Genomic DNA, 13,112 nt, shown 5'->3' on the forward strand with positions numbered 1-13,112 from the left:
TGGGATGTAAATTTTCTTGGAGTACCAGTACTCTGCTATCTCATTTTTGGTTCTTTATTATGGCATAATGCCATGTATGGCAGAAGATGATAACGTGCACTTGAAATTCAGCGAACAGTTGGAACTAGGCAATACTGTAGAATGAAACACTTCGTTTCAAATAAAATGACTGCCTTAGCGGAAAGATTAATAAAGCCAAATTTCTTTAGCAAACTTGCAAAATTAACTTCACTGTTCTGCAAGGCGATTAATGTTTGACTGCTACAAACTTGGAAATAAAATAAAATCAGGAAACTGAAATTAATAATATTTTTGCCCTCCGTAATTATGTGAATGTATTTTAATTCACCTGATATCCGTTTTGTTTTCATTTGATGTGGGAGCTGTACATGAAGAGAAGCAGCGAAATCACTTAACGTAAACACGGGTCACGTGGAGATAAACCCCCTCCCCACTACAACTCTGTGCAAGAGTGAATCTGGCAGCTAGGGCACGGGAGAAAATTTTTTCTCGTTTGCATCTGGCTGCTTGCTGCTACTACCGATACAGCTAACAGCCAAACTTCAAGTAGCGGGAGAAGGTACTGCTTATACGCGAGTCAAATGCGCATGCGCAACAAACCGCTGGCAATTGGTCAAACGAACCTAATGTGAACAGTTGTGACGTCATGCTCAAAGCAAGCAGTTTATTGTTACGAAGAATTACAGTCTGCGCCCTACGGCCTTTGACATACTTTTGCTATTTGCAGACGCTTGTGCGTGCACAGTGTTTCGTTGTTGTAAATTGTACATTTCCTTTGCCACTAAAGTTTTATTTTTTTCCCTCTCGTTTATATTTTCTTGCTGCAGTATCATTCTCCAGTAGCAAGATACAATAACATTCTTTGCTAGAGAATCAATTCTGCAGTCAAAATTACAAAAATTTAACTGAAAGCTAAACCAATGAAAAATTCCCGGAATTCCGAAAAATTCCCGGGTTTTTCCCGGTTTTCTCCCGGATGAAAAAATTCCCGGGTTTTTCCCGGATTTCCCGGTTGTCCCGGGTCGTAGACACCCTGCTGACAGTGGACTGGCTGATTTCCGGTCACTTACGTAATCAAGTATCTCATTCCATCTTTGAGAATTGCATTCACGGTGGGATTGCTTTGTGGCTGGTGCAAAAAGTAAACAAATAACTTTAAAATAAGCTTGTGACGATCTTTCAGTTTCTGGATCTGTTAAGCTAAATATATTACTAATTCCCTTTATGAACTGAAACAATTAATATGCAAAACCAGATTTCTATTACAGCAACAGAAAAACCCAGGATAAAAGTTACCAGTTTCCTTACACTTTTTGAGATTAGATTCACTAATGAACTAGAAAATACTATTAATTTATGATAAATGCTAACAATACACAGTTCTGTTGAAAGGTAAAACTAAATGCAATACAAAATGTTAGTTGTAATATGTGCTACGATAACTTTACATCACAAACATTGATTTACTTCGAAATATGTCATCCACAATACATGTAACTTCCGAAAATTCTCAAGAACATATGTTTATGCGAATGAACAATGTAGGAAAATACAGATTGCTACTTACTTTAAAGAAGACACATCGAGCTGCAGACAGGCACAATTAAAAGACACTCACACATAGCTTTCGGTCATAGCCTTTGTCAGTAAAAGACACACACACACACACTTTTTATGATATGTACGGATAAAGAAGAAAAAAGATTATCACAGAAGACAAATTACAGTCTTTGAGAAATATCACTGGTGCAGATAAATAGTGTAAAAAGTGAACCAAATATAACTGACATGCAGTTTTTGGCGAAAGTGCAGTGGTCAACTATGTGTGGAAAAGGTTATGAACAAAAGCACCACTACATTGCTGAAGCTCAGTTTATGGAGGTCATCAACATGCAGCATATTTTCTTCGTCATCGTCTTCCTCATCTGTATACTCGGCTGTCAGTTCTTCTTCTTCGAAGTTTTCCTGCAGCTGCTCTATCTCCTCCTCAGCCTCTACCTCAACTGCTGGCTGTGGTCTGGAAATGAGCACACAAGGAAACTACTAAGAACAGGACAGGGAAAAGTGAACACATGATGACTAAATCTAGAGGTGGAAAAAGAAACAGCACAATTAATAATAAAAACAAAGGTTCTCACATATTTAACACAAGTAGTACTTGCAGCTGTGACTGAGCCACTTGGAGATGTGTAAATTATGTGCAACAGTAGAAGAAAACAGGCTGGAATCCAATTTTTAGCTTTACGTCTTTGTACTTACAGAATCATAAAATAATTCTTGAACATATATAGCAGTTACCTTCAACTTTAATAATTATCCATTCTCTCTCTGAAGTGAGTCTGAAGCATTACTGTAATTTATTTAATCCTTACCTTCATGTGTTTTACATGTCAGCTAAGACATTGAATTCTAAAGTCTAGATCAGAGCCAATGGCAGTCTTGGCGGTATTTCTCTACAGCTCATATGTTGCCAACACATCACTTTTGTATAGCCAATGGGGTGGTATGTTTACGTAACCTATGAGAGGTGAGAAAATATGCACTGAATTTCTAACCACAAAATAGAAACCTTTTTTCTTCACTGTGTCACAAATATTTGACTGTTTTTACTGAGTATGTCAAAAATTATGAGGTTGTAATTAGGTTCAAATGTGACAGTTTGGTCACAAGTTGGCAAAGCCAATGGCTGTGAAAGTTAAAAAAGCTGAGTAACGGTGAGAAACTGTTCTGTAGTTCAGCTTGAGGTTACTGATAGACAGGAATGTGACAGTCTGGTTGTGAGTTGGTGAAACCAATGAATGTAAAAGCCAAATAGCCTCATCATGGTGACGAACTGCTGTGCTGCTTAGCCCAAAATGTAGGTTAATTAAATTAATAATCTTTGTTGCCACATGTATTTGTTCCTTCTGAATATGTCAAGAATTACAAGATTGTGTTTAGGCTGGGACCTAAAAGCACAGCTTACATTAAACTAATAATCTTGGTTGTCAAAATATTTGCCAGTTACTACTGAATGTGTTACAGTTTCAGAGGCTGTGACTGCAGTAGCCACCAGAAAGATCGCGGGAGGCGCACATCGGCACGGCGCGTCACGGACGGTAGTTGCCACAAGTAGAGACCCGTCCACCAGAGGGCACGCGAGAATTCGGACGCGGCCTCTGCCGGTGTAACAACAACAACAACAACTCAGGCAGCACAGGCCGTGCCCAGTCAGTTAACATCGGGCCTGCCTAGGACACAGTCCCAGTCTATGCTAAGTGAAGTGCTACGTAAACGTGAACAGTGTTACTACAGTGATGCATTGACTTGAGAATGAGACAATATTTTTTTGAAACACATTGTCTGTCCTGCTCGCTCATTGGCTGAGTAGAGTCACCAACTGACACAAACTATTTCCATCCCATTATACCTCATAGTAAGCACTGCCAACATTGAAGCAAAAAACACATCAGTACACCACTGGCCTTGATCTAGACTTGTGCCATTTTGACTTCTCATGAATCTCCACAAACAAAAGTATCTGGGACAGTAGGCTAGTAAAAGAGTTTCATCAATATTCAATATAGTTAACATGTTCAGAGCATCACATAATTCTGTTTCCATGTTTTAGACATCTGCTTTTATACAGTACAATACAATTTTTTGCTGAAAAAATTGTTGGCAGTGTTTAGGACAGTAGCTCAATGGGAAAGTGCCAGGCTACATGTCCAAAGGTCTGGGATTTGATCCTCAGTTATACTGAGGATTTCTCTTTTCTGTCAGTTATCACTTAATTCATTGTTGGTGACGGGTTTGGTGGATCAATTGGAAGGTCACGAGAAGGCAAGAGCATACCACTTCCAATAGACTAGGGTGTTGAAACTAACATTTGGATTGGCGGACCTTCAATCTGTACTTTTTATGTTGGTGCTAGTGCTTAGCTGGCAACATTAACCACCATAAGCACAACATACTGTAAAACATGCAGATCACACAACCATGCCGCTACAATTCAAGATGGTGCCAAGTGTAGATCGTCACTGTGTTGACTCCTGCAAAAAGTGTAAAATGAATGATGAAAAGCGTTCAACTTGCAACATAATCAATGTACATTGTGATAATTTGTGCTTGTCATGATACATCATCAAAAAATAAACTGAAAACAGCAGAGATTGAATAAGATGAAGTATTGAGAATTATGCATCTATATCATCCTATGACGAATCAACTGTAATATTAGGCTTGGACCCCTGCCACTGCGAGAAACATTCAGTTATCGGTATAATGTGCAATATATGTAAAACTACACATCATTATAAATGTGTTAATGCAGATCCAAAACATAAAGTACGGTTCTGTAAGAAATATAGCAGAGATAATCTAATTCAAAAACCTAATGAGAAGGAATGTTTTACAAGCAAAGTAACTGCAGTGCCCCTGGAAGAGGTACAGGTTTTAAAACACAAATGTAACTAATTCACACAGTAGAATGCAGAGGTTGCAAATGAATCACACAGTGAACTACACCCAGATACTAGAACTCATATTATAACGTGTGAAAAAAGTACGGGAGAGTAGGTAGAAATTGTGTCAGATGCACTTTATGGGAAAGTAAGTTCCATTTTCTGTGCAGTAAAATTAATCCATCACCAAAAACTGACCAAAACACAATAACAAAGCGCACACGTGATAACTACAGAGATGATACTACATACATACACCCATTCGACAAAAGCAAAATAAGTGATGAAAATGATTCAGAAACTGTTACTTAAAGTACACAGATACGTGATTCAGCTATTGCTGTTCCACAGAATACTCAAATGCCATGTCACCATATGCACATGTCACAGCAAAAAATCCATGATCACTTGGGGAAACTTTACATTCTAGCTGATATCCACAGATGCGGTATCACCTCAAATGTTAATGAAGCAGCAATTGTGAAGTCCTTGAGTTTTGTCAAACCCAAAGCATCCCTCTCTGAAATCATTAAGAATGTTCACACTGAAGAAATTATCAAGTTGTCTTCAAACGACTTTGTTTGGCAGCTCTAATGATGCATACACGAACGAAAGATACCCAGCTCGATCAGAGTTAAAGAAGCACCTGGGTCACTTGTCGCACACAAACATTCTCTTCATGAACATTCCACACCGCTATGATTTGCCATCTTGATCTTGTGTAAACTAGGAGATTAGTGCTGTAATAAGTGTTTTTCGAATACATGCAATCAATTCAAAAATGTTTCTGTTGTTGATATTAGCAGCACTGGGCACATATTTCATACTTCATAAATTCACTTGAATGGCCTAGAGAAGCACACTGTGACACACAAATTACCGGGAGAAATCAAGAAGCACCAGCAAGCATCTGCAGCACCAACAACAGTATCAGTATTAGGAACATCACAAATATCAGTAACAGCTGATACAACTCAAGTAGCAGCAGCACTCCTCCACTTAATGAGATATTTTTTATGGTTTCAAATTAAGAAAAGGAAAAGACTACAACAAACCAGCCTGAAAACTATCAGGAAAAAAGTAGTATTTAACCAGGTAATAGTAAAAGTAAAAATGTTCAAAATGATGTATTCGAATATACAGTGCCTCAAGAATAAAGTGTTAGATTTAGTAGTAGCTATAAATAATTTTGGTGACATCTCCTGAATTTGTTTACCTGAGCATTGGTGCAATGATAAGAAATGTAAGCAATTTTAAATTAACATCTCATTACTGCCACAGTGTTTGTAAAAATAGTACAGTATGCTTTTACACAAGAGCAGAATTACAGTTTCCAGCAAAAATAGAAGTGGACCATATAAATACTGAAAAACTTTTTGAACTGTGCCACAGAGATAAAAACTGATGAGAAGAGAAAAAAAACTAATTCTCATATCAGTGTTTAAATCACCAGTGGGTGAGAAAAACATATTTTTTAAGAAGTTTGGGGCAGCGTTCAACACTTTTTATAACAATGAAGTGATTTTGTCATTATGTGAACTTTAACATCAACATCTGAAAACCTCTCCACACTAACCTTTAAATCTGCTAACAAGGTGTACACCACTGTGAATGCACATGCCTCCATAAATGAGGACAACAGAAAGGACAAAGAGAAGGTGAAATGTTTTTGTGACCAACTCGATGATGTGCAAAATATCCAAGAAAAAACACCATGTCCTATTTATTTTATTTATTTATTTACACGTCAAGTTCCGTAGCACCAAGTTGAGGAGGAAATCTCTAAGTCATGGAACATGACAGTACATGAAATTACAACATAAAAGTAATAACAGATAAAAATAAAATGTTTATGAACCCAAAAAAAGTCAAGCCGTAAGTTTCAATTTGAAAGCACTTGGAGAACTATCATTTCAAGTGGTAGCTTATTGAAAATGGATGCAGCAGTATACTGCACACCTTTCTGCACAAGAGTTAAGGAAGTCCGATCCAAATGCAGGTTTGATTTCTGGCAACTATTAACTGAGTGAAAGCTGCTTATTCTTGGGAATAAGCTAATACTGTTAACAAGAAATGACAGTAAGGAATATATATAGTGAGACGCCAATGTCAAAATACCCAGACTGATGAACACGGGTCGACAAGAGGTTTGTGAACTTACACCACTTATTACCCATACTGCCCATTTCTGAGACAAAAATATCCTTCTAGAATGGGAAGAGTTACCCCAAAATATAACACGATATGACATAAGTGAATGAAAATAAGCAAAGTAGACTAATTTTCATGTCGAACGATCACTCACTTCAGATACCGTTCGAATAGTAAAAATGGCAGCATCAAGTCTTTGAACTAGATCCAGAACATGGGCTTTCCATGACAGTGAACAGTTAGAAATTTGAACTGTTCAGTTTCACTAATCATAAGCCCATTCTGTGAAATTAAAATGTCAGGTTTTGTTGAATTACTAAATCTCATGTTAGTAAATTGTCGAAGTGTCTATAGCAAGATCCCCCCAAGTTACTCTCCAAAATAAACAGTAGTAATGCCAATATTGTATGGGTACTGAAAACTGATTGAAACCAGACATAAATAGCAGTGAAATTTTGAATTCTGAATGGACAATGTTTAGGAAGGATAGGACAGATGCTATGGGAAGTGGTGTGTTCACAGCAGTTAAAAGCTGTTTAAACGCAGTTGAGATCGATACTGGGTCAGACTGTGAAATAGTCTGGATAAAGCTGTCAATCAGCCAAGCAGTGACCATTGTATTAGGATGTTTTTATAGACCACCAGCATCTGCAACAAACGTTGCAGAATGTTTCAGGGAGTCTTGAGTATATAGGAAATAAATATCCACATTATCCATTAGTTATAGGTAGAGACTTTAATCTGGAATCCACTGACTGGAAAAATTACATGTTTATCACCGGGGGCAGAAGCAAAGACTCATGTGAAGTTATTCTAGGAGTGCTCTCAACATACAACCTAGAGCAATTGGTTAGAAAACCAACTCGAGATGGGAACATATTAGATATCTTGGCGACAAACAGACCTGATCTTTTTGAGGAAGTTAATCTAGAAGAAGATATTAGCGACCATAACATTGTTGTGAGTTCTATGTCAGTGGAAGCTGCAAAAAAACACCACAGAAACAGCAAAGTTTTCTTGTTTGGGAATGCAAATAAAAGTGTCATTAATGAATATCTTCATCGTCAGCTCCTAGTATTCACCGCGGGACACAAAGATATTGAGCATCTTTGGTTGGAACTTAAAGGTATTGTCCACCAAGTGTAAAGAAATATAGTGTGTAAACTTTTAGATGGTAGACTTCTCCCTAGTCCTGAATTGTTAGAAGTCGGTAAATGTCGGGAGGCTTCGGTAGGCACGCAGTTTGGACTGCTGCCAACATTACGTAGCTGACTGTGTTGTAAAAGGTAGCCACTGTTATCTGCTTCGTTATTGTTTTGCGCTGTACTGTTCTGCGTGTTTTTATTGTGCAGTTGCGCTAAACATTATCAAAATGAGTGAAGATGCAGTTGCTGGCCCACCTCAGGAGTCGCCAACAACCCCTACCGGTAGGCCTATGGTTAGAAGGAAACCAGTATTATGTAGCGATGCTCGCAAAATTATATTTTGCGTTATTGAATGCTGCGAAAGGGAAAGGGAGCAGAAAACATTGCTTCACCCCATTTACAAATCTTCAGTGAGAGCTGCTACAAACAGAGGACAAAGCATGCGTAGAATTCGAAGATTTAAACAGTTTTCCAAGAATGATCCTTGTGTATCACCACAAACGCCTGGCAAGAAAAGGTGAGTTTCCATTTCAGGTATTTTGTTCGCGATCACTTTGAAGGAGCCCCCTGTTTCGTCCGAATTACCTTATATTTCATTTTTCCTTGCTACCGTATTGCTTTGTATGGAAACACCACTGGTTACTGTATTATTTCGAAACACATTCATATTACAGTACATTTCCAAATTAAAAAAAATACATGCAGTACAGAAGGCATTTTCTAATAAATCTTTCTCTCTCTTTTAACTTAGGAAAAGAAGTGGAGATATCGAAGTAATGATCGATGATTTCGACCAGCGTGACATTCGCGACACGATAGCGGAATTTTATTCAGTGCGGAAGATTGTGCCGAGCCTGTGAACACTGCTTCCAGTTTTGTACGACAAAATAGGCTGGAAGTGGAGTGTTGTCTCGCTGAGAAAAGTACTTTTGTCTATGGGATTCATATGGCGTAAGATGGAAAACAAGATGAATGTGTTCTTATACCGTCCAGACATTGTGCACTGGCGATCTCGTTTCATGGTTTGTGAGCGCATAGTAGACATTATATATATATTTTTTAATGTACATGACGATTTCAGTTTCGTTTACGAACAACATTTAAAGCGAGTTTTACTTCCAAGCCTTTCGTCTGCTTTCGTGTAAGCATGACGCGCAATTTGTGGTGCCAGGCACTGCAACTGGTAGGCGTGCCTTGTCCGCCCAAAGGCTCCTCTTCCCTCCCCTCACCAGCCAACGCTTGCTTCCTCCTCTCCCCGCACTCCCCTCACAACTCTGCTGTCTTACAGTTAACACACTGTACATGCCTAGCAAAAATATAGGGGCAGGAAAGGATGCACCTTGGTTCAACAAACATGTTAGGAAGTTGCTGAGAAAGCAGAGAATTTTGCACAGCCGTTTTAAATGTAGTCACTGTCCCACTGACAAACAAAAATTATGCAAAATGAAAGCAGCTGTCAAAAGGCCAATGACAGACTCTTTTAAGGAATTTGAAAGCAATATTTTATCTGCAGATTCTAAAAATAAGTCCAAAAAATTTTGGTTGTACGTAAAATCTATGAACGCTACAAATAATTCAATACCTTCTCTTGCTGACAGTACGGGTAATGTAACGAACGATGATAAACAGAAGGCCGAATTTCTAAACCTAGCTTTCAAAAGCTCATTTACGGTAGAGGACTGCAGCACCATTCCCCCTTTCAATTATCAAACAAACACAAGGATGGTAGAGCACTTGCTCGCGAAAGGCAAAGGTCCCGAGTTCGAGTCTCGGTCGGGCACACAGTTTTAATCTGCCAGGAAGTTTCAAACACAAGGATGGCTGACATAGTGTTTAGTGTATCTGGGATTGTAAAACAGTTAAGATACTTAGACGCCAGGAAGGATTCCTCGACTTTCGAAAGGCGTTCGACTCATTTCTGCACTGTCGCTTGCTCCAAAAAGGGTGCACTTACAGTCTATCCAATGACATATGTGTTTAAAAAGAAAGATGATGAGACTTACCCAACAAAAGCGCTGGCAGGTCGATAGACACACAAATAAACACAAACATACACACAAAACTCTAGCTTTCGCAACCAACGGTTGCCTCGTCAGGAAAGAGGGAAGGAGAAGGAAAGACAAAAGGATATGGGTTTTAAGGGAGAGGGTAAGGAGTCATTCCAATCCCGGGAGCGGAAAGACTTACCTTAGGGGGAAAAAAGGACAGGTATACACTCGCACACACACACATATCCATCCATACATACAAGACACAAGCAGGTCTGCTTGTGTCTTGTATGTATGGATGGATATGTGTGTGTGTGCGAGTGTATACCTGTCCTTTTTTCCCCCTAAGGTAAGTCTTTCCGCTCCCGGGATTGGAATGACTCCTTACCCTCTCCCTTAAAACCCATATCCTTTTGTCTTTCCTTCTCCTTCCCTCTTTCCTGACGAGGCAACCGTTGGTTGCGAAAGCTAGAGTTTTGTGTGTATGTTTGTGTTTATTTGTGTGTCTATCGACCTGCCAGCGCTTTTGTTGGGTAAGTCTCATCATCTTTCTTTTTAAATATATTTTTCCCACGTGGAATGTTTCCCTCTATTATATTCATATCATTAATTTGAATCCAACAATGACATATGTGGTTGGATAGAAAGTTTTATTACAGATAGAGAGCAGTATGTCGTCTCGAATGGGGGGACTTCAACAGAAACAAGCATGACATCAAGTGTGCCCCAGGGCAGCATAATAGGTCCACTGCTTTTTACGATTTACATAAACTATCTGGTTGATGGTATTGACAGTGGCATTAGACCATTTGCCGACGATGCTGTAGCCTACAAGAAAGTAGTATCACACAATAATTGTGAACACCATGCATTTATCTCTGAATATTAGTAAGTGTAACCTACTGCGCATCACAAAGCGAAAATCCCCATTAATATACGAGTACAAAAGAAATGCCCAGTATATGGAAGCAGTAACATCCGTCAAGTATCTGGGTGTGACTATTCGAAATGATCCCAAATGGAACGATCAGATTACACAAGTAACAGGTAAAGCGAACTCTAGATTGTGGTTTACTGGTACAATCCTGAAGCAATGCAGTCCTTCAACAAAGGAAACTGCTTACAAGACTTTAGTTCATCCAGTCTTAAGAGTACTGTTCGTCTGTGTGGGACCCTTATCAGTTGGGTCTGATTCAAGAGATTGAGAAGGTCCAAAGAAGAGTGGCAAGAGTCGTGATGGGTACATTTAGTCATTGCGAGAGTGTTACAAATCTCATTGAAAGTTTGAAGTGGGACACACTTGCAGATAGACGACGTGCTAAACGGAAGGGGCTGCTCACTAAATTCCAAAATACAATCTTCGCCAAGGATGTAGAGCATATATTATTACCACCAACTTTCATACTGTGCAATGATCACTATTCAAAGATAAGGGAAATTAGAGCTTGTACTGAGGCGTTGAGACCGTCGTTTTCCCCTTGCGCGATCCCTGAGTGGAACAGAGAGGGGGAAATATGCCTTTGGCGCAAATAGTGCCCTCCGCCACACAACGCTTGGTGGCTAGCGGAGTATATATGTAGATGTAGAATTGTGTGTTAGAAATTGTAAAAACTAAGTCTTACTGTGATTTAGTGTTAGTTTATTTTCTACAAGCCATGAACTTAGGTCATGAACTGCACATAACATTCTTTACTACCAAGCTAGGGTCATCAGCAAACAGAAATATTTTAGAGTTGCCCATAATACTAGAGGGTGTATCATTTATATAAATAATGAACAGGAGTGGCCCCAACACTGATCCCTGTGGCAATCCCCCTCCCCCCTCCCCCACCACTTGACCATACCCCACTGAGACACATCACAGCCATTCTCAACATTGTTAATAACGACCTTTTGCTGTCTGTTGCTAAAGTAAGAGGTGAACCAATTGTGAGATACTCCCCGTATTTCATAATGGTCCAACTTCTGGAGCAATATTTTGTGATCAACACAATAAAACACCTTAGTTAAATCAAAAAATATGCCTAGCGTTCAAAACCTTTTGTTTAACCCATCCAGTACCTCACAGAGAAAAGAGAACATAGCATCTTCAGTTGTTAAACGACTTATAAAGCTGAACTGTACATTTGATAGAAAATCGTGTGATATAAAATGATCAATTATCCTTACATACACAGTCTTTTCAATAACTTTAGCAAACACTGATGGCATAGAAATGGGTCTAAAATTGTCTACATTATCCCTTCTCCCTTTTTATAAAGCGGATTTACTACTGAGTACTTTGATCATTCAGGAAACTGACCCTTCCTAAAGGAGAAATTACAAATATGGCTCAATACAAGGCTAACATGTGCAGCACAATACTTTAATATCCTGCTAGGCCCTCCATCATATCCATCTCTCCCTTGTCTGAATCACAGAGGAGTATTTCAGACATCAATCTAAAAAAGGCATTTGCCAAGCAAGTTATATGATTACCTGTAGAAACTAAATTTTTATTTAATTCACCAGCAATGCTCAGAAAATGATTGTCAAATACTGTAAATATATCTGATTTATCAGTAACATAAATATTTTTACTATGAGCTGACTTTATATCGTCGACCTTGTGCTGCTGACCAGACACTTCCTTCACAACTGACAACATGGTTTTAATTTTATTCTGTGGATTAGCTATTCTATTTGCATCCCACATACTCTTTGCCTTCCTGATGACATTTTTAAGCGCCTTACAATACTGAAACTTCCTGGCAGATTAAAACTGTGTGCCCGACCGAGACTCGAACTCGGGACCTTTGCCTTTCGTGGGCAAGTGCTCTTGCCCGCGAAAGGCAAAGGTCCCGAGTTCGAGTCTCAGTCGGGCACACAGTTTTAATCTGCCAGGAAGTTTCATATCAGCGCACACTCCGCTGCAGAGTGGAAAATCTCATTCTGGCCTTACAATACTGTTTGTAATGGGCTACTGTATCTTGATTGTGACTAATTCTAACATTTTGATATAATTCCTACTTTGTTCTACATGATATCCTTATCCCACTTGTCAGCCACCCAGGCTGCCTATTACTGCTAGTATTGCGTTTAGAAGGTTCTAATGGAAAGCAACTCTCAATGACCATGAGAAATGTGTTACGGAAAGCATTCTATTTATCATCTATGTTATCGGCACTATAAACATCATGCCACTCTTGTTCCCTGAAGAGGTTTAAAAAACTCTCTATTGCTGTTGGATCTACTTTCTTACATAGTTTGTAGTTACAAGTGACATTTGTTTGAGTACAAAAGCCTTTTAGTGTTGAAATTTGTGCATCATGGTCTGAAAAGCCATTCACCCTTTTACTAACAGAATGTCCATCTAGTAATGAAGA

At 38.9% G+C, this 13,112-nt stretch overlaps 1 protein-coding gene across 3 annotated transcripts in view; it reads right to left on the minus strand.

Moving 5' to 3' along the window:
- Positions 1-13,112, minus strand: part of LOC126092069 (intraflagellar transport protein 57 homolog) — a 181,548-nt gene that overhangs the window by 76,332 nt on the left and 92,104 nt on the right. The window contains exon 5 of one of the 3 annotated variants that reach the window (XM_049907486.1): positions 1,879-2,038. In XM_049907486.1, the coding sequence (XP_049763443.1) occupies positions 1,879-2,038 (160 nt within the window). Of the gene's footprint in view, positions 1-1,872; positions 2,039-13,112 lie in introns of all 3 variants that reach the window. The other 2 variants (XM_049907485.1, XM_049907483.1) reach the window with 2 other exon arrangements.

This window comes from Schistocerca cancellata, chromosome 7, assembly GCF_023864275.1.
Source record: "Schistocerca cancellata isolate TAMUIC-IGC-003103 chromosome 7, iqSchCanc2.1, whole genome shotgun sequence".
In the NCBI taxonomy this organism is placed as follows: Eukaryota; Metazoa; Arthropoda; class Insecta; order Orthoptera; family Acrididae; genus Schistocerca; species Schistocerca cancellata.